Below are 24,787 nucleotides of genomic sequence, written 5' to 3'. Positions count from 1 at the left end.
GCTGGTTCAAACATGATAAAATGTTCTCTGAGGTGGTAAAATAGCCCTACAGTGCCCTTTTGGGAGCAAATATGTGCGCTAAGGTGCCCTCTTTGGAGCCAAAACACTTGCTAAAATGTCTTGTTGGTTGGCAAAACACACTTCAGTGCCCCCTTGGCTGGTTCAAACACGATAAACTGTCCTCTTTGGCGGTAAAACATGCACTAAAGTGCTCCTTTGGGAGTAAAAATGCACACTAAGGTGCCCTCTTGGGGGCCAAAACACTTGCTCAAGTGCCCTCCTTGGGAATTAAAATGTCTGCCAAATTGCCTACTCTTGGGGGCCAAAACACAGACTTAGGTGCCTTCTTGGGTGGAAAAATAAACACTTAACTGCCCCCTTGGCTGGTTCAAACATGAAAAACTGTCCTCTTAGGTAGTAAAATAGCCCTAGATTGCCCTTTTGGGAGCAAAATAATGCGCTAAGATGCCTTTCTTGGGAATCAAAATGTCTGCTAAAGTGTTCGCTTGGTTGGCAAAACACACTGAACTTCCTCCTTTGCTGGTTCAAACATAAGAAACTGTCCTCTTAGGTAGCAAAATAGCCCTAGAGTGCCCTCTTGGGAGCCAAAAATGAACACTAATGCGCAGTCTCAGAGTAAAAAATCCTGCACCCTGAAGAGGCCTCTTGGGTGCAGAAAAGTGTGGTAAAGTGCCTTCCTGGTGGCCAAAAACGTACCAAACTGCCAACTTGGGAACAAAAAATGTGCAAAAGTTTATCCCTGGGATCCAAAAAAAAAAAAAAAACACTCTGAAGTGCCTTTGACAGGTTTATTAAAAATGATTAAGTGACCTCTGGGGTGGGAAAAACTCCCTGTATGTGGCTTTTTTTCTTTTTGCCCCTGTCCTTCAAAAAGTCAGCGCACGCCCCTGTTTCTCAGGAGTAATGTCTGCTTTGATCTGTTGTGTTGTCAGGTCAGGCATTAGCTCTAAAAAAATAGGAACTTTGGAACGAGCCAGGCAAAAATAAAAGATGGGAGAGTGCCAGAACGCTGATTTTGAACATAATTTTAAACCAAATATCCAAAAACTTTACTCATAAAACAGAGCCAAAGGAGGAATAAATACACAGAGTGTAAATGAACACAGGTTAAACTAATGAGTGCAATCAATCAGGAGGGAAACACAAGAGCTGGAGGTGAAGCTAAACCAGACACACTGGGAGCCAGGGCAGTAAAATGAAGGAGGAACGACTCAAAGAGACCCCAGCAGGAAGAATACGCAACATGACAGTACTGAGCAATCTCGGAAGCAGCCTCCTCATTCAGTAAACAATGAATGAGGGTTAAAATGGGAAGTTTCATAACAGTGTTAGGTCACAGGTCCAGGACAGCATGGATTAATAGAGTCTGAGCTGCTGTCGGACTGAATTCAGGACAAACTGTCTGCGAGCATATGGACATTCATCCAGTCATCACAGAGCATCTGGCGTTTTCCATCGCCTGTGTATGATTACACATCACGTTCTGTTCAGAAACAAGAGTGAATCACTTCGGTTTGACTCGGATCTTTACATAAACTCCCTCTGACCTAAATCAGCACATTTCTGGTCCCAGTTCGTCCCTCAGAGCTGATTTTTTTGGGCTGCCTTTCTTTCTGTACTCCCTCACAGTAAATACAAGTTTTCTTTCAACCTTGAGGTGTTCGGAAAATACTCTGCCCTTGTCTACCAAAGCGAGGTGAAGCTGGAATTTCTTAAGTGGAAGTCTGAGAAATGAGGCTGTTGTGGATGTGCCAAAAATTTTCCCCTAGTCACCACATGCAGCTGGATCAGGCACTTGTTAAAATGAATGCTGTATTATTTATTAGTATTTAGCACTAGCATTTAGCCCAAGCGTACTTGGTCAATGTATCAACAGAAGAATCTCACAACTTGTCAAATTTGATAATAAACTGTATTGTTTTTTCAATCATTGCTCTCCATTCCATCACTCAATCCAGTCAAACCTGACTTTAGAGATCAAAGATGGTTGAACTCCTTTGAGATTTATGTTGTGGACAACACTGCTTTACTTTCGCCTTGTCTCTGAGAGGGAGAGAAAGTAAGGGGAGAGAAAAAAGAGAGAGCAAAAGAGGAAGACAGAGACAGAAAAAGAGGAGCAGAGAAGAAAAAGAGATGTAGGAAAAAAGAGAGACAGATTTGGGGGAGAAATTCAGAGAAAAAGCTCAGAAAGAGAGACAGAGAGAGAGACAGAGAGTGAGAAACAGAGAGAAGATGGGAGTGTGAAACGAAGAAAGAAAACAGAAGAGAGAGAAGAGGAAAAAAAGAGAGAAAATGGGTAAAAGAAATCAAATGAAAAAAATGGGGAAACGGGGAGAGACTGAGAGAAGGAAAAGAGAGAGGAAAAAAGGGAGGAGGAGAAACAAAGAGAGACGAAGAGGGGGAGAAAGGAATAAGGAGTGGCAGGGGGAGAGAAATTCTGAAAAACAGTGAAGATTGGGTAAAAGTAAGGGGAGAGAAAAAAGAGAGAGAAAAGGGACAGGAGAGAGAAGGAGAAGGGGGAAAAAGGAAAAGATGGAGGAAAAAAATGGGGGTGAAATTCAGAGAGAAAGCTCAGAAGAGAGGCAGAGGGTAAGAAACAGAGAGAAGATGGGAGTGTGAAAAGAAGTAAGAGAAAAGAAAGACAGAAAGAAAAAAGGAGAAAGAGGGAATGGGGGAAATAAATCTATACTATAGAATAAAATAAAGAAATGGGAAGCGACAGAGAGGGAAATGAAAAAGAAGTGGAGGGAAACAGAGAAAAAGATGGGGAGAAACAAAGAGAAATGGAAGGAGGGAGTGAAAGAGAAAAAAGAAAAAAGAGAAAAAGGGGGAGACAAAGGGGGGAGAGAGAAAAAGACGTGAGATTGGGGTGAAATTCAGAGAAAGGCAGGAGAGAGGAAAAAAAAAGGACATTAGAGAAAATCAGAGCGGGAGAAAAAAAAGGAGATAAGAAGAGAAAGTGAGAGAAGGGGAGGGGAGAAAGAGAGACAAACATGACAAAGAGTGGAAGAAATTATCAGGAGAGAGAAAGAGAAAAAGGAAGACTTGGAGAAGAGAGAGGGAGAAAAAGTAACGGGAGAGAGAAAGAAAGAAAATGAGAAGGGTGGAGAAAGAAATGTGGAGAGAAAAAAGTGTTTGTATGAGAGTGAGAGACGGAAAAGAAAAAGGAAAGAGCGAATGAAAAATAGAGATGGCGAGAAAACTAGAGAAAAATGAAGAGACATGGGGGGATGAAGAGAGAATGAAAATGAAAAAACAAGAGAGAGGGAGAGAGAGAGAGTGAATGGGGGGAGAGGATGAAAGAAAAGATAGAAGGAGGAGAAACAGAGAAATGATAGAAAAAGAACGTGTCACTCTGGTCATTTCTTTTGGTGTATTTTCAGTAAAAAGAAACAAAAGCGCATCATTAAACCTTCTCTTTCTCCTGGAACAATTTGGGCCAATGCAGATTTTTTTTTCTATTAAATCCAGTAAAACAGAAAGAACAGCTTCATTTCTGTGTTTCATTTCTTCCTTCCTATAAAATGATACATTAGTCAGCCTCTGTAATACACACAATACACACGATACACACAGTAGTATGAGCACAGCAATAAACACACACACATCTGTTTGACTCGAGGCCAAACAAATAAAGAAACAAAACAAAACAATGTGGTTAAAAGAAAATAACCATCAGTCCAACAGCGTGATAACAGAAGATGTGAGTATATACAGTGTGTGTGTGTGTGTGTGTGTGTGTGTGTGTGTGTGTGTGTGTGTGTGTGTGTGTGTGTGTGTGTGTGTGTGTGTGAAGTACAGAGTACATGGGAGAAACCAGTGGACTGAAACATATAGGTGCCAAACAAATGCACACCAGCTGCTTCCGCAGTTAGCGCTCTGCAGGGCTTTTTCTGATCACATGTCTGAAAACATGTGAAGATACAAACACAGGCTTCATGTGTCTGCATGCTGTGAGTGTGTGTGTGTGTGTGTGTCTGCATTCACACGTTATACAATAAGAGGGATGCTGGTGCAACCTCAGGCTAAATTCATATTTTTCATATTGTTAGTTGTTGTAATTTTTTATCAGTAGCTTAAAACAGTGAAGAAAATCCACACATACTGGATGCACCACATTATGTCGTAAAGCCTTAAACCTCCTTTAACCTGACGCTGAGGACTCTGGCGGTCTGCCAGAGAAGAGCTGCAGTGATTAAAGACCCTCAAGTGAGGAAACATCACCGAGATAAATGAACGCTCTGGACTGAGTTAGGAAGAATGAGGCGATGTGAGGTGACTGCAGTTTGGTGACAAAGAAGATAAAAGAGGGTCAAAAGATTTAAGAGAGGTCAAGGTCGGGAAAATTAGAAGAAAACTTTTAAGTAATGGTTGTAAAATTTAGCACCAGCCATTAGATCTTCAAACTATTTATCTAAGTACAGAACCAAGAGATAACCTCCGGCTAAGAGAAATGAAACTGAGGTAGAAAATATTAAAAACTGCAGTTCCCTGAGTGTCCACTTGAGGCTGGCTCTGGAAATACTAGATCCTACATACACACCTATTAAAAAAAAACTTTTTGTTTTGTTTTGTTTTTTGTTTTTACAGTTTTTGTCTTATTCTCAGGTATCCATGGACCAATTGTTTTCTTTTTCTTCTCTCAAGTAGTGAAAGAACCACATTTTCATCGTCACTGCTCCATGAATTCACAATCAGTAGAAAAATAAACCCATCTTGATTCAGCGAGAAAGGTTTCTATGGGTGATGTTTATTTTTCAGATAATGGATTCAAAAACTTAAATAGTGCAAAAATAATGCACTCAGTGTTAAGACCTTTACTTCCAGGACATTTTCAGACCTTTTTATTGTCAAAATAAGCAATAAATGTAAAAAAATAATAATAATAAAATAAATGTAAAAAACATAAATAAATAAATATATAAATAAATGTATACATAAATAAAAAAAAAAAAATTGACAAAAATCTAGGGCAGGAATTTTAAGGATTAATAAATAAATGTAAGAATAATAATAAAAACAAAATAAATTAATAAATGTAAGGATAAATAAATAAATAAATAAATAAATAAATAAATAAATAAATAAATAAAATAAAATAAAATAAAGAAAATCAAACAAAATCCAGGCAGAAATTTTACGGTTTAGGTGTTGAAGAATTAAATTAAAATACCCTTTTTGCCTTACCCATTTATTTTGCCCTTGCTCAAATATTATTTTAGTTCATACTACTTTCTTTTTCTTTGTATTATTTTGTTTTAAATTTGGATCTTTTCTTGATATTTTCCTGCGTGTATTTATTGCGTAGTCCCATGTATAATTTTGAACATTTGTGTGATGTTTGTCACTGGGTGTAAATACTCCTTAAAACAGTAAATCTATTAATAATAATAATAATAATAATAATAATAATAATAATAACAATAATAATAATAACAATAATAATAACAATAATAATAATAATAATAATAATAATAATAATAATAATAATAATAATAATAATAAAATTAAAGTAAGTATTAAAAAACGGAACCTCACACTCTTCCAAGTCTCTGTTATGACCTTTATCACTTCATTAGACTTGATGCTGATCAGCAGGTTCAAATCCAATGTCTTTCAAACCCTCTTGTTGCAAAAGTCTGAATGAACAACTATAGTTTAGCACCAAACTTAAACTAAGGAAAAGAACTTATTTCATTCCCTCCCTGTCTTGTGTGGTCTTCACTCTTGTCCTGATTCAGGTGAAATCTAACTGTAATCTTACAGTGTCAGTCAGATCCATCAGCAGCAGATTGTGACGCTCCTCAGTCCAGATCCCCCCCTGATGACTTCTGACAGCAGTGAGTGCAACACGACAGTCGTCCATCAGTGACACCTCTCTGTCTTCACCCTGAGTCAAGCTCAGCCATCCATATAATTAGAGATGACTGGGAAACCACTCACAATCAGCTCATCTGTGTTTGTGACAGTGAAACATACTCTCACACATCTGCACATGTGGAGTGAAATCATAATGATGCACTTTTTCTCTGCTGCTCTGACACGTCACATTTTTAAAATCATGCTTGTTGGAATACTTGACAAAAAAGGAACCTGGAGTTTCTCAGAGCTTGTGAAATATTGTGATTGTATACATTTAAGTACTAATTAATACTAAGGAAGAAACACAATAAACACGACCCGAAATACCCGATGTTTGTTACGTCAAATGACGCAATTTTGAACAGCTTTACTAAAAACAGCCACTTCTTCCTCTAAATTTGTGCTTTATTGTTGAATAACATAAAATCAGTGATTGAATTAGTCTACTGGCATTATCAGACAATGTTAAGTGTTAATTTAAAAAAAAAAAGAATTAACTGTAATTAGGGCTGTCATTTTAACGTGTTAATTAGATTAATTAATTACACCGCAAATTAACTCGTTATAAAAATTAACGCAGATTAATCTGGATCCCAAAGACGCACTTATTTTCAAATGTCTGGCATTTACAAACCGTGTGTCCTACTTGGAAAAGTGGTGTTCTCGTCAGATTTTCAAATTTCCGACGGTCCCTGAATGTATCACACCTGACGTCAGCAACATGCTTTTAACCGGGGGTAAGTGAGAGACTGGCATCCACATCTCGTTTATTCACACGTCCTTTTTGAAAATCTGCAGAAAATCAACCGTTTGCTCTAGCTCAATTCTGTAAAAAACAGATAATTCTACACATTTTACTGCATTATACAAGCCCTGAATGATCGATATTTGTCTTGTATTTAAATCTAAAGAATTCTTTGAAAATTTGCTTCCATCTTCCTGGTGTCATGTTTCAGCTTGGGGCTGCTCTGCACCAATCAGCAACAGTTTGTGTGTTCAGAGCAAGGGCGGACTGGCCATCGGGAGCACCGGGAGGTTTCCCGGTGGGCCGCTGCCTCAGTGGGCCGGTACGAACGGTGACCCCCCCCCCCCCCCCCTGACAGCGGCGGCCGTCGTCGGGCAGAAACATCCGTTGACATACAGACCTGCAGCACCTGCTGTCGTCGGGCTGAACCGATCGTTCAGTCGTTCATAGATCCACAGCACCAACCCCCCCCCCCCCCCCCCCCCCCCCCCCGACAGCACTCGTTCTGTCCAACGACGACGGGGGGGGGGGGGGGGGGGGGGGGGGGGTGCTGTGGATCTATGAATGACTGGGTGTTACGCGTCCCGTTGTTATGGGCTGGACCGAGTTAAAGTCCAGGGCTGATTTTCAGTCCCAGTCCGCCACTGGTTCAGAGCATGTTAAACTGAGAATACTTCACTTTTCTTTGATCCAAGACTTGAATAAAGTGTTTTGTTCATAGTTCCTCACAGTTTTTAGCCTTTAGCCCTGGTTCTCCTGACCTCATAGGAGTATAGAAGTTCATATTGCAGTGAAAATTGAGTCTACATCAAGTAAAAATGTGAACAGAAGCAAAAAACCTTCCTAAAAATCAAATCAGCTTATCTTAGGTGCAGGACTGAGTAGATTTTATAAAGACAGAACCATAAAACTTTTTTAATATGTTCCTTATGCCTCAGGGTACCTAAAATGTGTTGTATATATACCCACCTTATTTTTTAATGTTTTTTTTTAATGTCTTTTAATGTCATTCTAATGTCCTGGAATTCAAATTCTTTATTTTGGGACCTTAAGCAGATATGAGATTAAAATGCAATTAATTAGATTAATTAATTACAAATACTATAATTAATTAGATTATTTTTTTTAATCGCCTGACAGCACTACCTGTAATATGTCTATTAAGCTTCAGACAACAAACTCCCCCGAATCAAAACACTCTCATGCACACGTATGGACTTGATTTTCCTTTTTTTATTTGCATTATCATACATTAGGTACAAATGACACAATCAATTACAAGGTAAGTAGCTCAGACTTGTCTTAAAGGTTTCAGGCTGACGAGGGAGAGGAAACAAACATACACCGTTTGCAAAATACAATATATTCTTTCTTTTACAGTCTATGTAGATGTCTACTGTAAGTCGTTTATGTACAAGGACAGGGGCTGCTGAGATTATAAATGAACGAAGAGGAGAGGGTTTGAGACCATCGTACTGTGTGGGGTAAGGAATAAGGCATCATGCACATCATTGATCCTGTACTCCAGAAACATGGCAGCTCAAATCAAACTCAGGGTGTTCAAACGGACTACAAAAAACAAGATCATTACAGCATCGAAAAGGAGCGCTGAAGGGAAAGAAATTCTCATTTGACAACCTACATTTATACTTTAAAAAGATACTTCATTTTTTCCCCTGGCCATTCAAAATCACCTGAACTAAAAGTAAAAAGAAGAGGACATCATCATCACCGAGAATGTAAACAAAGCAGAACACCAAATACATTCGGCTGGCTCCTTTCCTGTGGTGATCTCAGGAGAGAAGGGAGAGGAAGAATAATCTACTTCATTCCTGACTTGATGAGATTTAAAGGGTGAGAAGAGGAGGACGCTGTCGATAAGAAGACAGATTGACTCGGCCCAGGCACTGAGGAAGGAGGAGCAGGCGGCGTGAGAGACGGATCACGAGGGAGGAAGAGGGAGAGATGTTTTAATGTGACCGGGCATGAGGGCTGTCCTTCAAATACACCATCATCATCCATCCTTTCCTTGATTCATCTCAAGGCTGTACATCACCTGCTGCCCTGCTGTATCATCCTGTGATATCATTGATTCATGTGTGAACAGACTCAGAGCGTCGTCAGTCATTAAGAGGCACAGGGAGGTAAAGGTAAAGCCGGCAGTACAGGAAGTTAAAGGAGATCTCGAGGGCTTAAATCTAGGGTTTACAGACTCAATCATGGACAAATCATACAAATAAACACATTTCCTACACATAAATGTTAAAAAAACACAAAGGGAATGGATCCACTGTGATTATCAGTCCTCACTGGTTGTTTATTGGTGCAAATTACTTTAAAAGTTTGCTAAAAAGTTTGTGGCCTGACTAGGAAGGAGTTATGCTAAAGGGACAGTTGTTCAAAGAATTTAATGAAATCTCATTTCTTGCTATCCAGGATCAGGTAATCCATCTCAGTTTTATGCCATTTTTTCCAAGCGGCACTGGATTGGATCACCCTGATCTGGATACACAGTTTTCAAGATTATCAAATCTGGATTATTAGTGCTCTAAATGGGACGGCATATCATAAAGTGGGCTACCAGCTCTGTTAAGAACAACAGATAGAAGAGCCAACATGGGGTCACTGCAGCTGTTTTTATCATTTTGAGAAAAAACTAAAAATATCTACTTCCATTTTTAATTTCTTTTATAACCCCTTATCTGAGCCACGACAAATGAATGACAAATATATGTAAAAAAAAAAAAAAAATGAAGTGGATATTTTGAAAACGTCTGATATGTTAAAAGAGAGGCTAAATGTCCAATCTATGGGCATTTTTAAGCCCTGCTTTTAGAAGACAAATCTGAAGTTTTTCTCTGGTTTGCTGCGGTTTTTAAGCTTCATTTGTTCCTCAGCCAGAAGTATCTGTGCTTCCGCTCTTTCAGTTTTTCTTTGATTTTACTTTACTAAACTTTATTGGCTTCCAGTGGCAGCTTGAATCAAAGTCAAAGCTCTTCTTCTGGCTTACAAAACATTGACAAGAACAGTTCATGCCGACCTGGGGTCCCTCATCCAGGTCTACACGCCTTCTCGCCCACTACGCTCTGCTTGTGAAAGACACCTGGTGCTTCCAGTCCAGTGGCTCCAAATCTCTAGCCAGACTCTTCTCCTCTAATTGTTTCCAAATTATGGAAAGAGTTACCTAACTATATAGAGTCCTTTTCTACTTTAAGAAATTTCTGAAAACTCATCTTTTCAGGGAACACTCAGCCACTTAATCTGAGCCTTCTCCTCTTTGTCCTCAGGGTCGGAATAAGTCAGAAGGTCTCAGACTCAGCTCCTAGTGAACTCTCAGCACTAATTTCTGAATGTTGCTGAAGGTTGAAGTTTACTGTTGCATCAATTAATTATGATTTGTTGGCTAGGGTATTCTACACTACCTTAAAAAAAAAAAAAAAAAGAAATTCTACCTTTTCCTCCTGTCTTAATTTTTGCTTGTGTTGTACGTCACTTTGGACAAAAGTGTCTGCTAAATGAAAGTGTAGAACTGAAACTGTAGAACTGGTAGCCTAAATTAACTTCATCTACTTAATCACTGTAATGCTTAAACAGGTTAGGCGCTCAATACAAATAAAAGTCTCGACACTTAATTTAAAAAAAAAAAAGTGTTGTATTATTTGACCAATTTTGAAGTTTTACTCAATTTTCTTCCTGAAATCCATCTTGAACTCTTACCCCCTGTTGGGCACAGGATAATCCTGTGTTTTTGGATCAAAGTGATCCAAATCCTACAACACAAACTGAAGGTTTGATCTAGATTAAAAGTAGGATTGGATTACATGATCTTATCCGATTTTGAAATTCTTCATTACCTTTTGAACAACCCATTTTCAGAATTCAGTCTAATCCGATAACCCAAAATCCGATTGGATTACCTTTGAACAACTAGCCCACAGCAAACAAACTTGGCATGCATTAAACTCAACATTTCCTGACACTTACATCATGGTTTATTTTCAGATTTACTGACGCTGATGTAGCGTTTGAGGACTTTGACTATGGATCAAATTTGGCACAGTGGAGTTATCAGATATCTGCAGAAAAAGTGGGTTAACCACTAAGGGCATTCACGGCGACGTGGTTGCTACATCAGGGGATGATGCTCACACTTTATCAGCTGTGAAAAAGTGAGAATTCAAGAGGGGTAGGGAGAGCCTTGAAGATGACTCAAGGTCCGGACGTCCTGCCACAGCAACAACCACGGTTTCTTGAAAAATAAACCATGCCGTAAGAGTCAGAAAAAGTTGAATTTAATGCATGCCAAGTTTCATCACTATGGCATAACTCCTTCCTTTCAGCCCACCCTTGTATAACTGGTGCAAAAAAGCCTCAAAAAGTTGCACCACAGCCTGCACTGCTTGAGTCCAAGCATGTTTTAAGGAGCCAATCAGACGCCTGCAACACAGTGAACTGGAGGTCCAGTGGGTTCATGCCCTCACATGATGTGAAACAATACAAGAAAAGAAAAATCGACGATGAATTACACATTCAGGATGAACATTAAAGGAGTTTGTACAGCATATCTGTTGGGAAAGGCACACGAAGGGAGACTCTTAGAAATAAGGTAAGATTCTTTTCACGCCAACACTCTGTGCTGCTTCAAAATGTGTCTCAAAGTAAAGGGATGATTCAGGAGTTTAAGTTTCCTACTTCTGTGGAAAAGACTGAAATCAAAAGCTCCTCTGGTCAAAATGTTTTTCAGAGACAGGCAGGAAAAATCAACCACACTGACAGTTGCTGCTAACTACAGCTCGTGAAGCGCTGCTATCGTCAAGTTCTGGCGTGTTTCAGGTTTGGCACACATGCAGGAGGTTATACTTTAGGAAAACACGGCAGGTGAGAAAAAAAACAAACATGAAGAAGAAATGATTTGTTAGTTCCTGTCTCCATCAGTCAGATATGATGTTTGGTGTTTATGATATATCTCTCAGAGATTTCCTGTAGATCTGAATCTGACAACACTGACGAGAGCAAGTGAGGATGAAGTGTTTCTGTTGTTGACAAAGTGACGATTACGCAACATGAAGATTTTAACACAACGCCCCCTTATGAGACATGAGAAAGAGTGGTTCCCAAAACGAGCAAAGCTTCAGATAGAAATCCTGATTCTGTTTATACATTAAATTTCTCTGGGAATAGCTCTGACTTAGATCCAACAACTTTATATTTTTGATACAACAAGCCTGTTTAATAATCCTGTAGTCTGCATTATTTTGATCAAACCACTGTTTGACACATTTTTTTTTGATGCTGTTTCTTAAAATCCAATCAGTCTGTAGCTTTTTCCTAACTGAAATATGAGTAAGAGATGTTTTTTTTAAATCAAACCTGTATCGTGAACTTTTAAGCTAAAAAATGTTGGTGTTTGGTAACCAGACAATTCTTTCCACTGTTGCCCCAAGTGGCCAAAAGATGTCACTGCAAGATTTTTTTTTTCTCTTTTAACGGCGACCCCAAAACTTTATTTCCTTTGTGTATTGTGATAACTTCCTGATAATCATGTCGTAGCTTTACATCTTTGAATTTGAGTTTAAGTTAAAAAAGGTCACGTTTAAGGAAGCTAACTTACGGAAAGACACCAAAATTTAAAACCATTTTTCTTATCTTATTTTATCTAAAGCATCAAAGTCCATTTTCTCTGACGTACTAAAGCATTCAGCATCAAGTGCCATCCATTAGATGATTCTCAAGAACCTTAGTTTTGAGTCAGCCTCATTGAAAGTCCAAGTTTTACTTTTTTTTTTTTCTTATGATGGATGAAAATAGTAGATTTTTCTTTTAATGTCTGAGAAATGTTGGTGATTTTTAAATTACTGTGAACTCAGACCAAACATCAGAAATCTTTGTCACAATCAAACTTTTACTAAACTTTATGTTTGTTTCTACAGTCCTTTTTCTGATATTTATGGTTACTCAATATCAAATAGTTATTGAAGGAGAAGATGAGATAAGACTCCATATATTGTCTTGATGTTGGGTTTGGGCTGATAAAATTTTATTAACGTTAATGGGTCTAGACCTGTTAATGTTTTTGGAAGGTGTTTTGAGATAATGTTTTGATATGGGGCCATATAACTAATGATTGATTGATTGTTTGATTGTTTTCATGGGGTACAAACGTAGGCTGGAAATTCTGAAGCAATCAGTGCACAGGTGGGACTAAAGATTCACAACGATTTCCAGTTTGATGAGATTACAAGTCGTCTAAAACACCTTGACAACATCACTCCTGTTTCAGCGTCCCTTCACTGACCCCTGATTCATTTCAGAATTGATTTAAAGTAGGGCTGTCATATTAAGGTAGATTTTGTTAAGGTAGGTTCATGTGTTCCTTATGCCTCAGGGTACCTAAAAATGTATTCCCATCTTATTTTTTAAAGTCTTTTAATGTATTTTAATGTAATTTTAATGTCCTGGAATTCAAATTCTTTGTTTTGGGACCTTAAGCAGATATGAGATTAAAATGAGATTAATTAGATTAATTAATTACAAATCCTGTAATTAATTAGATTAATTTACTTAATCGCCTGACAGCACTAATTTTAAGATGTTGACTTGCAAGTGACATGAGTACATTTCTGATCTCCTCAGCCCATTTGAGCCCGGTTGTAACCTGAGGTCCTGAGCCAAGACTCTGCTTGCTGTCCCAGAATCAAGGCTGAGAACTAAGGGTGCGCTGGTCTTTCCTGTCTCGGGTCCAACCTGCCTGAAAAAATCTGCTTTTTATCAGTGTTCTTCTTCAGGGGATTTTATCTGAGCACTCTTAAATCCTGGAAATGCTGTTGATATTTTATTTTTATTCATTTTTCCGAAGCAAGTGATTTCATCATTTGTTGTTTTTAATTTTCTGATGTTTTATGTCTTTTAATCCAGTGGTTTTTAGTCTTTTAGAAATTGTTTTAACCTCTTTTTTGGGGGGATTTTGTGGTTTTAGTCTTGTCCTCCACACATTTCTCTTTTATAGACCATTTTATTTTGAATAAGCACTTTGTAACTCTGTTTCCAAATAAAGTAAATTAATTTTGTTATTGCCAAATGAGTCATAGAAGGAAACTAAGTCGGCTTCCTCAATAAATCAATGCCGCAGAAGTTGAGGCCCTGAATATGCAAATGAGACGAATGTGATACCGCTGGAAAGATGAGAATGAGTTTTTAAAACATGTGGACAGGATTCAAAGTACTTAGACATTTCAAAACAGGAGCTTTCTCTGTCTTTTAGGTTTAGGTTTTAAAAGTAGGGGGCAAAAGTTAAAATCCCATCCAGACACACTTGCACCATCATCATTTGCCGTCTCGTTGGGATCAACAGAAGAAATTAACAAGAAAATGAAATGAAATTAAAAAAACTTTAAGCTAGCTATGGCTATCATTCCTCAGGGAGAAAAAAGGAAAATGGCACACACTTCCAGGACCAACGTTTCGGCTTTGAATTTGAGTGGAGTATTACTTTGAAGGGTATCATACGTAGTAGCATGCAGCACTTTAGAGAATCACGTGCATGAATGATGCCTACCAACAGCATGCAGATACACAAGGACAGTCAACGACCAGACACGCATCCAACCAACACAAAATTTGCAGTCAACATCACTGAATATGAATAAAGAAGAACAAAAAAAGAAGATAAATCCGTCAAAACGAGTAGAACAGATATATGCCACAACTTGGACTCCATTTAAGACATCCAGATGTTAGAAAGTTAATCTATACCGGGTAGCTGTTACTTTTTACACATACAAATATTAGTTTATATAAGTAATGTAATAAAAGCACATTCAGGTGTTGGTATAAAAACTGTAACTTGCTATACTCTTTTTTAAATAACTCATGATTATTTACAAAGGAGTTATGCGCTGATATTAGGTACATTAAAATATTTGTTTGATCTAATGGAAAAATACCACAAAAGAGGAGGAGAGTGGAAACATGTATCATTTTTAAAAGACATTAAAGAAATGAAAAAAGGATGATTTAAATGAGTATGAAGGAGAAGTAAATACAACTTCTGAAACGTGTTTTTCCTTCACTGGAGGGCATGATACTGTACGCAACATAACATCACATGCAACATCAGATTGCTGGGTTAATACGTAATGACTAAAAACAAACGTGTCGTAGGTGTCTGTAAGACATGATGACCAATGGGAGGCTTTAAAGCCGAGGGGAAAGCACGGAACAGTGTTAAAGATGACGTGCTGTAAACATTTTAGATATAAAGAGTATAGAGTGTACCACCACTGTGGACGTTTATAAACTGATGTGTCCACAAAAACTATTGGCAAGGGGTGTTAAACAATCTGCAGCTCAAGAAAGGGCTAGAAAAGGTAAATTAGGGCGTTTAAAGGAAACTTTTCATCTCTATGAGGAGCTGTTGGGGACATTATTCAGAAATACCCACATAAAAAAAGCTCTAAAAAGCTTTCGTAAACAATAGTTCTTACTTACATTGGTGAAATGCTGACATAAAGAGAACGCTATGTGAGAGCTTTCAGTTGTTTTTCTGAAATCTTTCAGTGCACTGTAAGAGAGGTTTTAAATTTTGTTAATGAACATGTTTCACAAATGTCTTAGAGAGTTTTTGACTGGTGTATAAGAGGATTTCAGTTGAGCACGGGGTCTAAACAATGATTAAAGCCTGGCCCTATGAAAACTGACACCAGCTGTGGGTTGAGACAGTGGTGTCAGCAATGATTTTTGGCCAATTACTCTCGGGTGTTTACTTCAACTCAACCTCTGGATAGGCGTAGCCACAATTGTTATAAGATTGTATTGCTCCTGGATATCGGGGCTCATTCTTTCGGGTCCAGGGCTGTAAACTTTACCTGTGATCAGAATAAATGCTGAACTGAGAAATGGATCCTCTTTTTGTCCCTCAGGACTTTATTACTGTACGAGGTGCAATTAAGATGTTTAGAAGCCAATTTTAGACAAGACAAGCTTAGATAGCTGTCACTCATTGATCCGGTTGCACAAGTTTTAAGCTGGGCATACACTGTGCAATTGTCGGCTTGTTTTGAGCAGATTTGCCACTTGTGTGTCTATTTTGACGAATTTTGGCTCAATCGTGTGACGAGCTTTGTGTAGTAGACATGGCAAAACAAGGAAAGATCGACACCTCAAGTCGTGACCCCAATCACAAATCTGTTGATCGAAAGAAAATCAAATATGTTTGAAATCTTGATTGTTCCTTGTGAAGGTATCGCACAGTAAAAGCGATGCACGATCGCTGAAGTGATGTCTACAGTTGGAAGAAGTTAGTCTAAAGTTCAGTTTAGCTGTCGCTGCATCCCTCCTGTTCTCACTCAAGAATTTACAGACCGTATTGCTAATGTCTGCCCAGCCAATTCCTTATCTATACACGCCTTTTTTTAATTTGTTGTTGTCTCTTGACACAGAATGGCACAAATTGCCAAGGCGAACTCAGCAATCGTGCAGTTTGAGACAGAGCTGAGTCAAACGATTTAAAATAATGCACAGTGTATGTCTGGCTTTACAGGAGGGTGTTCTTTGGCATTTTTACTGCCCTAACTCTGACAGGGTACCAGTCCTTGCTGCCCTCCACTGGTTAGAATTGGTTTTAAGACTCAACTGCTTGTTTTTAAAGCCCTCAACGGTCAGGCCCCCACTTATATACGTAACCCTCCTTACTCCCTATGAGCCTGGCCGTTGCCTAAACTCCTCCAGCAGGGCTCTACTGCTGGTACCAAAATCTAGTCAGAATCTCAGGCAGGCAAACTTGTTATCATCTCTTAAATCTCTTCTTAAAACCCACTTGAATAGTATTTCTTTTAATCGACCTTTTACTTCTTTAACATAGTTTTATTGCTTATTTATGTGATCTTATCTGTATTGTGAAAACATTGTTTTAAAAGGGGTTTTACAAATGAAGCTGGATTGGATTGAAGAAGCCAAGACAACCTTTTCATCTACTGAGGTTACTTCCCTCAGTGCTGCATGTCATTAAAAGGATCTGATTCACAACACTGTAAGTCATAATTCTTGTAAAGTGAGCAACTTCTGACTTAACCAGAGGAAATTTCCCTGACAAATCTGTGTGAGAGCTTTTTAGTCATGTATATGAGAGTATAAATCTTCATATGGTGAATGAAGGTGTTTTACAAGTTTGTGTGTGAGGCTTTCAGCTCTGAATGATTTAAGTTTCTCTTCACCGAGAAACACTGAGGCCATGTCCACATGTAGCTGGGTATCTGGCAAACCAAAATTTTGGAAAACTCTACTTTCGTGGTTTCATGTAGTTGTCAGACAGAGGTTCATTCTGATTGGCTGGCACAGGTTTCCCATCTGGAAAACACTGCCAAACATGGGTTGGCATGCTGCGAGTCGGGTTTTCCTGCTCTGTGTGGACGAAAGTATTTTTAAAAACAAATAAGGGGTAGATATTCATTTTTGGAAATGCTCGTCTACTTGTGTACAAAGCCTCAGAGGGCGTTTCTGTATCATGTCCCCAAACGGCCCCTCACATTTCCAGACCCTGATGTTCTTCCATACCTCACAAACATGCTTTTTTACAGGCTGCATGTCGACTAATCATCACTATTTGTAGGATAATTTTCTACTCACATCCAAAGTTGAGATCAATATTTACTCGACTAGACTTCTTCACCGTCACGATAAAATCAAAGGGGAGGAAAGTTGTAAACATGACACGGGAAACATTGAATCAGGAGGTGCATCTTTAATGCCTGCACCTCCTGCTGTATTTGGCTATAGTAGCTACACTACCATATGAGAGATCCTCAGGTTCCAGATAACAGCTCGTGTATAGCGCGATTATTTTCTCACTAACATATGTAGACCCTAATGTTTCTCTATTATGATTCCTTTAGTTGTCTAGTGCGTTTGTCATTTACAGGCTGTCTGTGTCAGTGCCTCCAGTTACTTTAAACCTTCGTTACAAATAAGACGACGATTATGTCTACAGTTCATGCTCCTCGTTTCACTAAAGGAAATTATTTGCTAAGATTCCAAAAATCTAATGTTTGTCTAATCTGGCAAAAATATGGTACAAAACAAAAAAAGCATGCCCTAGAACGCTGTTGAAAAGAAATGTAAAGGTTTCTAGCTCTCAGGGCTGGTCTGCAGTTAGACTCTCAGTTGGCGGTTGGTTGAAGTCGGTGGCAGTGACAGGGGTGCGAGGTTCATCCTTGAGGTTTCGTCTTCATCCTTCTCATAAGCTGTTCACTACTGACGGGTGTACAAACTGTGGATTGATGAAGGAGAAGCCGGCGAACTCGGCCTGGTCGATGTTGGCGATGACCAGCTCGTCCGGCGGTGTGAGCTGCGGCTGGGTGCGCGTGAAGAACTTGTCGAAGTTCTCGGCTGCTTTGCCACACTGTGGAGGACAAAACAAAAAGAGGAAATGAGGGAAAGTTCGAGGATGAAAAAAGCGTGCAGAGCGACAGGACAGAGCAGGGTTAGTATTACCCAGCTTCCTTACAGAGCAGGTGTGTAAGATGAATCTGATTGGTTGAAATCCTGTGATGATGGGTATTTACTTTCTCTAACATGACCAGCACCAGAGGCAGACAGACACACATCATGTCAAATCAATCCATGGAGAAGAATTCATAGAGTTTAACTTCTACTTGTTACACCTCAGACTGTAACGTGACGTAAAACCGTTAGCTCTGGTTAGCATGCTAACTCAGCAGGCTAACCATCATGGAAGACATCGTACAAGCTCCTGACAAAACACTTAAGTAGTTTTTTAAGTAATAAAGCCTCTGGTGTAAACACAGCACCTGTGCAGTGTTGCCAACTCCTCATTGAATTAAGTTATGGCGAGCTGTTTTAGCATTTTAAAGCTATACTGGATATGTGATGCAGATATCTGTAATTCAATTCTGCCAACACAAAAAGGACATTTCAGATATTTGCAAATACATTCTGCCTATTCTGCAATTGTCATTTCAGATATCCACAACGTCATTTTGACAAGGAGAAATGATGTCACTTTTCACCATTCATGTGTATGGGGTTTCTTTTTCAAGATATCTACGAAAATGTGAATTAAAGATGTCTGCAAATGAATTGTAGCTACCATAAAGTACCAAATAAACGCCGGGTTCCAAATAAACGCAGGGTGTAGCAGCACGTTCAGCAAAATAGACGCCTGTTCCAAACAAACGCTGGGGTATGGTAAGTTACTCGGCGCAGCCTACGAGCCGCAGTCAATTTTTTTTTTTTTTCATTCCACAGTCGTAGTTAAAGAACACACAGGCAAACGCTGAGCTCACAACTGACAGTTGACTCTTGAAAACTGATTTTTGTGAAAGAAACATAATCAGACTGTACCTTATTAGTAGTGGTGCAACGGATCATGATTGATCTGTGATCCGTTAGGATCGACGTAATCGGTTCGGCACACACATGACCCTACAGCAGTGTTTTTTGTGCAGCAGAAGCCCAGAGCGCTCGCACCAAACACCCCCCCCTGCTCGTCTGCCGTCTGCTCGTATGCCCCGTCTGAGTGCAGACTCAGATAGGCCCTTATTTTACTTGACCCAAAACACAAATAAACGGACTCCCACCGAAAAAATCTGATATCAGTCTGCATTCACGCTTTATTTAGAGAATTTTCAGTGCGTTACTTTCACACAAAAACACCGCTAAATAAGGCTCTAGTTCTCATCGTGTCGTAAAATGGCGCTACCTCTGCTTCAGAGCCACAGCTGGGTACGAGGCACTCGCCGCTTGGTGTATCAGTCTACGCGCGGCGTGCCAGATATAAACAAACGCAGGTAGTCTGCCAGGACAAATTATGCAATAACAACGTAAAGATGAGGAGGCTTTGAAGAGTCAAAGAAGAAGACGTTACCACTTCCGCTAAATGTTATTTTCTGGGAAAGAAATAAACGTCTGTTCCAAATAAACGCCTGGTCCCAAATAAACACCTGGTCTGCTCAGTGATTGAAACAAATAAACGCCCCGGCTACTATTTGGTATTTTACGGTATCTGTCATTCCAATTCAAGACATCTCTAAAAACATTTTGACTGGATTGGAATTAGAATTACAGAGAACTTTAATTCACATCAAAAAATCTACAATTTCTTTTTCTAATATCCAAAATTTGATTTCGACTAGTCAAAATGGAAATGTTGATAACTTAAATAGGAATTAGTGATGGTCATAACTCAATTGTCGATATCTGTAATCAATTATAAATATCTTGAAAATACATTTTGATGACAGATATTAAAAACTTGAGATACCTATAATTCAGTTTAACCAAGTCAAAGTTCAATTACTTATATCTTGATTTAAAATTCAGACTATCCAAAATATAATTACAACTAGTCAGAAATACACTGTTGGTATCTGCAATGTTAATTATGGATAGTCAAACTAAGCTTTTAAATGTTAAAATGGCTTGCCATAGAGGGTAGCTATTAGCTGTCCTAGAAGTTACTAAATGACATCATCGCCTGGCTTGCATAGTTGTCTATTTACATGTAATTGTCCGGGACGCTGTTGGAAAGAGAAAAACTTTGCAAAGAGACAGAAAGAGAGTGAAAACAGCGTAAATATGTCAACAACTAAAAAGATCATCCCTCCTCTTTATCTGGGCTTGGGACTGGCAAAGGTGACCCAAACGAGACAAACACATGGGTGTTTCATTTGCATACAGTCGTCTGCTGTGGCTGCAGCAGGGAGGGACTGCTGCAAATGAAGAGTGTAGGAGCCACATTTAAGTTTCTGCATTTTTGTATTTTCATTGGCCCTTTATTGTACCTATGTTAAAGTCATTAGAGTCAGAAAACAAACTTTGTTTTACAATAAAATTTGGATCTGCTTCAACTTCAAGAGCTGCATCTTTCTGGGTTTATTTTGGAAGAAGTCTGCGGGTTTGATGCTCTGTTCCCGTTTCCCAAAGGAGTAAAAACAAAGAAATAATGGAAAGGTTACAGGACAAACCTGATTTTTGAATTTTCACATCTTTTATCAGGACTTGTGTTTTGGAACAGGGGAGGGGGGCCCAGGGCGGCACCTGCTACTCATTGAGGCGAGTGAGATCGATATTTGATTTAATGTTAGAGTCCCCGAACTCCAGAAAAGTCGCCAGATTTAAGAGTTTGAAAATTTGCAAAGTTGGCAACACTTCGCTGATAGAGGATACAGTATTTCAATTTAAAATAAACATAATTTGCAATAGGACTCATCATGAATCATTTTAGATCAATGAAATGACCTTTTAATCTGAGGTTTTGTATCCATAGTTAGTAGCCAGGTCATAAGCGGGGTAATGTATGGTTAGCTGGTGGTTATATCCCACCAGCTAACCGTACATGGTTGTATACCTAAGTAACTACAGAAAACCCAAGCTTTAATGTGCATTAACACAACAAAGAGCAACATGTGTGACCTCTTCCCCAGCAGCTCCTCAGCTGATCAAAATGCTGCCTCATGCTGCCCACAGGCCGTCATAAAAACAGAGCACATTTCACACCTGGTCCCCCTGCATTTCCCTCTGCCTTCTGCAGCATCAGATTACATGCTCTACATCTCATTCACCTGAATCCCACTGCACCGCCTGTGAATACTAAAAGAAACACTGGCACAGCTGTGGAGCAGGAGCACAATATCCAGCACAGCGCACGCTTGATTCTGTGTGAGGGGAAATGCTGTCAGCACCTCTGAATCCAGAAACGCGTGCAGCGTACACTCTGACCTAATAACCTGCTCTGATGAAGCTCATTTATCTCGCCTCAGAAGTGATTTGTTCGTACTTCTGTCCCTTTGACCCCTGCTGTCGAAGCAAATCTCCACATAGAGAATGGATTATTTATGACAGGACACAGCGGCAGGAATAAGATCACAAAGGGGTTAATTAGCGTATTGGAGCTGTCAGTGTTTAGGCAGAAACATCACAAGTGTCTCCATGTTGGTGCGATGAAAAGATGATTTGAATCCAGCACATTGCGAGCGCTCATGTCTGTGCATGTTCTTGTCATGTGAGGCCACAGCAGATCTCAGGATCCAGACAAACATTCGGTTGCGGTTTGAAAACTGATGCTGTTTATTACAGCAGGGTGTTTTGCAGAAGAAGTGACTCATTTTTCATTCCATGCCTTCACTTCTTTGCATATTTTATTTTTAGAAAGAGAAAAAAAAAAGAAATGAAGCAGTGCCGACTGTTTCTGTGACAACCAAGTAACCCAGTGCTGTTTCAGGTCGTGTTTGCTTCCCGAGATCATGATCACAATATTACTGGAGAAAAGAGATGGCGTGCAAGCTCGAATATTCACACCTAAATTTATATGATTAAAAGTTATTACATGGATAGTGTAAAAGAAAACCTTTGCTTTACTGAGGGGCAGGGATGTCCAAAGTTTTTCCAAAGAGGCCACATTTAATTTTGTGAAGATGACCAAGAAACACTGTGTTTGTGAAGTATTTCTTTTAGTGATTTCTGTTAAATCAGTCACTAAGGCCTTATACACATGTAGCCAGGTATTTTCAAAATGAAATATCCCTCATTATTTATTTTTTAAATACTTTCATCCATAAGTAATTGGGCAAATCTGCTGATAACTGCACCTTCTGTCTTCTTTGTCCGTTTCTTGTAATTTTTTTCATCTCTTTTTCGTCATCTTTGTATTCTGAGTGTATCATTACTTTGTATGGTTCATTGTTGGTCATGGACACCAAACTTTTTGTGTCTTCAGTGATATTTTTACTACTTTTGCTCCTGTGTTTGTCTGGAGATCCTACATGTAACCATGGCTGCATTGTTTACATGAGAAATCAGCTGTTAGCAGCCTGTAGCAGGTCAATGCTAACTGGTGCAAGGCCTGATGTTTCCCCACAAGAAGAGGAGAAGGAGGTGAGGATGACGTGCTGGTTCTCAGGTGTGAGCTAAGAAGTGACGACATCGACCTGTCCTTCCATCCATCGTTATTGGGAACGTGAGATCTATCTCCAAGATGAGCTAGCCATGCTAACCCAGCAATAAAGGGAATACCAGAGGGCAGAGTAGCATCATGCTATTCACAGACATGGCTAACAGAGCTAACACCAGACGCCATATTGGACAAAGAGTGGACAGGATCCAGGAGACAGAGACTGAACAGACTGCTGAAGAAGCTCAGTCCTGGACCCTGAGGAGGTGGAGGCTGGCTGAACTGGAGAATGATGGACAAGCTGTCAGCATCTATTTTCTTATGGAGCTTTTTGCACTTTCTATACACTTTCTTACTTTTGTTTTCTTGATTGCTGCTATGAATTTGTTTCGTTGTTGCAATGGCAATAAAGTTCTATTCTATTCTACTCTATTCTATTCTATTCTATTCTATTCTATTCTATTCTATTCTATTCTATTTTTAATATTTTTGCTCCTAGTTTGTCTGGAGATCCTACATGTAACCATGGCTGCATTGTTTACATATGAAATCAGCTGTTGGCAGCTTTTTTTTTTTGTTAACGCTAACTGGTGCAAGGCCAGATGTTTCCCCACAAGGTGAGGATGTGGTGGTACTGAGGTGAGAGCTCAGAAGTGATGGCATCAACCTGTCCTTCCATCTATCATTATTGGGAACGTAAGATCTATCTCTGATAGACATGTAAGACTGGCTGACTTGAGAATGATGGACAAGCTGTCAGTATCTATTTTCTCATAGACCTTTTTGCACTTTCTGTACACTTTCTTACTTTTGTTTTCTTGTTTGCTGCTGTGACGACTCCTGAATTTCCCCTTGGGAAAAAATAAAGTATTTTCTATTCAATTGTATTCTCTTCTTTTCTATTCTATTCTATGATAGATGTCCCCCTCCTTAACCTGTGACCTACCTGGAAAATCCCTGTCCATCATGCCCACACATCCCTCTCTGCCATCATCTATCTCCATCATTTATGTTCTGACCTGCTAACCTGTGTTGGTTGAACATCACCAACCATCGCCTCTTTCATTGTGAAATTAGACACTTATCCTTTCTTCTCAGGTGAAGAAAGTTAACTGAGTTTACTCTGAGTAAGCTTGAATTTCCTTTTTTTGGAAAGTGTAGGGATCAGACCCACTGTGACCTTATTTTGTTACTCTAACTTGTGTCAAACCTGACCTTTCCACTGCTGCCCCTCTGCTCACACACAAACACAGCTGCTTCATGCATTGTTGAATATTGCCCTTTCTGTCTTTATTTCTTTCTTGTCTGTATTTTTTAAAAACACACAGACAAAAAGAGACTTTCCTCTCTTGTTTGGCCCTCCTTGTTTCTTCTGAAAACTTTTGAGGTGCTCTAACAGATGTAAACACATCAAACTACAACATGAACCCAGTGACACAGAAGTCTCTGAGGTAAGTGTGTATCTGTGTTACGACCTTTAAAACATCCATCAATGACTGTTTCCACTGACAGGTGACGTTTGCTCCAAGCCTCTACTGTCCTGTCAGAGGGGATAGAAGGAAAGGCAAGGAAACATGGCTCTAATGTGTGTATCTGAGAGTGTGTGTGGATGTACTCTCTGTTTTCCACTCAGCAGATGCCTGATGGGTATTTGCCAACATCTTCCGACTGCTGTCTTTCTGTACACTTGTCTCCCTCGATCCATCACTGACCGTCCGTACGTCGCTCAAGTGAAGCAAGACTTTTCTGATCTGACCTCCGCGGAGGGAGACGCAGACGCCGGGAACGCACTGAACGACTTTTAGATCTCAGCTCATTTTAAAGCAAAAGACGGTTCAGACCAACTTTAACCAACTTAACACTGCTGCTTATCACACTTAACATCTGTGACTTCAGCAGGAAAACAAACACAAAGAATATTCATGTAGCAATAACAGACCTAAATACTAAATCTAGAAATGTCTGCAGGGTTATACATTTTTTAAGAGTCACAGTGTTTTTTTTTTGTTTGTTTGTTTTTCTTAAAATATTTGAAATTTTATTTTTGTGGGAAATGAATTTTAGGTAAGTAAAGCCACAAGCTGCTCTTCTTTCTCAATATTCCTCTTGGCTCTGGGTCTTGCGTTTGGTGATGGTGATGACACTTCTTCCACACATAGCCTGGTATCTGGGAAACGGCATACATTTTTATACCTTTTTTTTTCACGAGATCACAGTTTTATGTCACTTAAAAAATATTTTCTGAAAACTCCGGC

At 39.2% G+C, this 24,787-nt stretch overlaps 1 protein-coding gene across 3 annotated transcripts in view; it reads right to left on the bottom strand.

Annotated features, from left to right (window-relative positions):
* Positions 1–7,851: 7,851 nt before the first annotated feature.
* LOC141787198 (protein kinase C alpha type) overlaps positions 7,852–24,787 on the bottom strand; it is a 300,641-nt gene continuing 283,705 nt past the window's right edge. For all 3 annotated transcript variants that reach the window (XM_074665490.1, XM_074665491.1, XM_074665492.1), the window contains one exon: positions 7,852–18,023. In XM_074665490.1, the coding sequence (XP_074521591.1) occupies positions 17,859–18,023 (165 nt within the window). In that variant the 3' untranslated portion in view covers positions 7,852–17,858. The remainder of the gene's footprint in view (positions 18,024–24,787) is intronic.

Source organism: Halichoeres trimaculatus, unplaced genomic scaffold (genome assembly GCF_033239565.1).
Source record: "Halichoeres trimaculatus isolate MK-OKI-2021-1 unplaced genomic scaffold, fHalTri1.1 fHalTri1_scaffold_2, whole genome shotgun sequence".
Lineage (NCBI taxonomy): Eukaryota > Metazoa > Chordata > Actinopteri > Labriformes > Labridae > Halichoeres > Halichoeres trimaculatus.
Note: the sequence above shows the minus strand (reverse complement) of the source record. Positions and strands in the feature narration are given on the sequence as shown.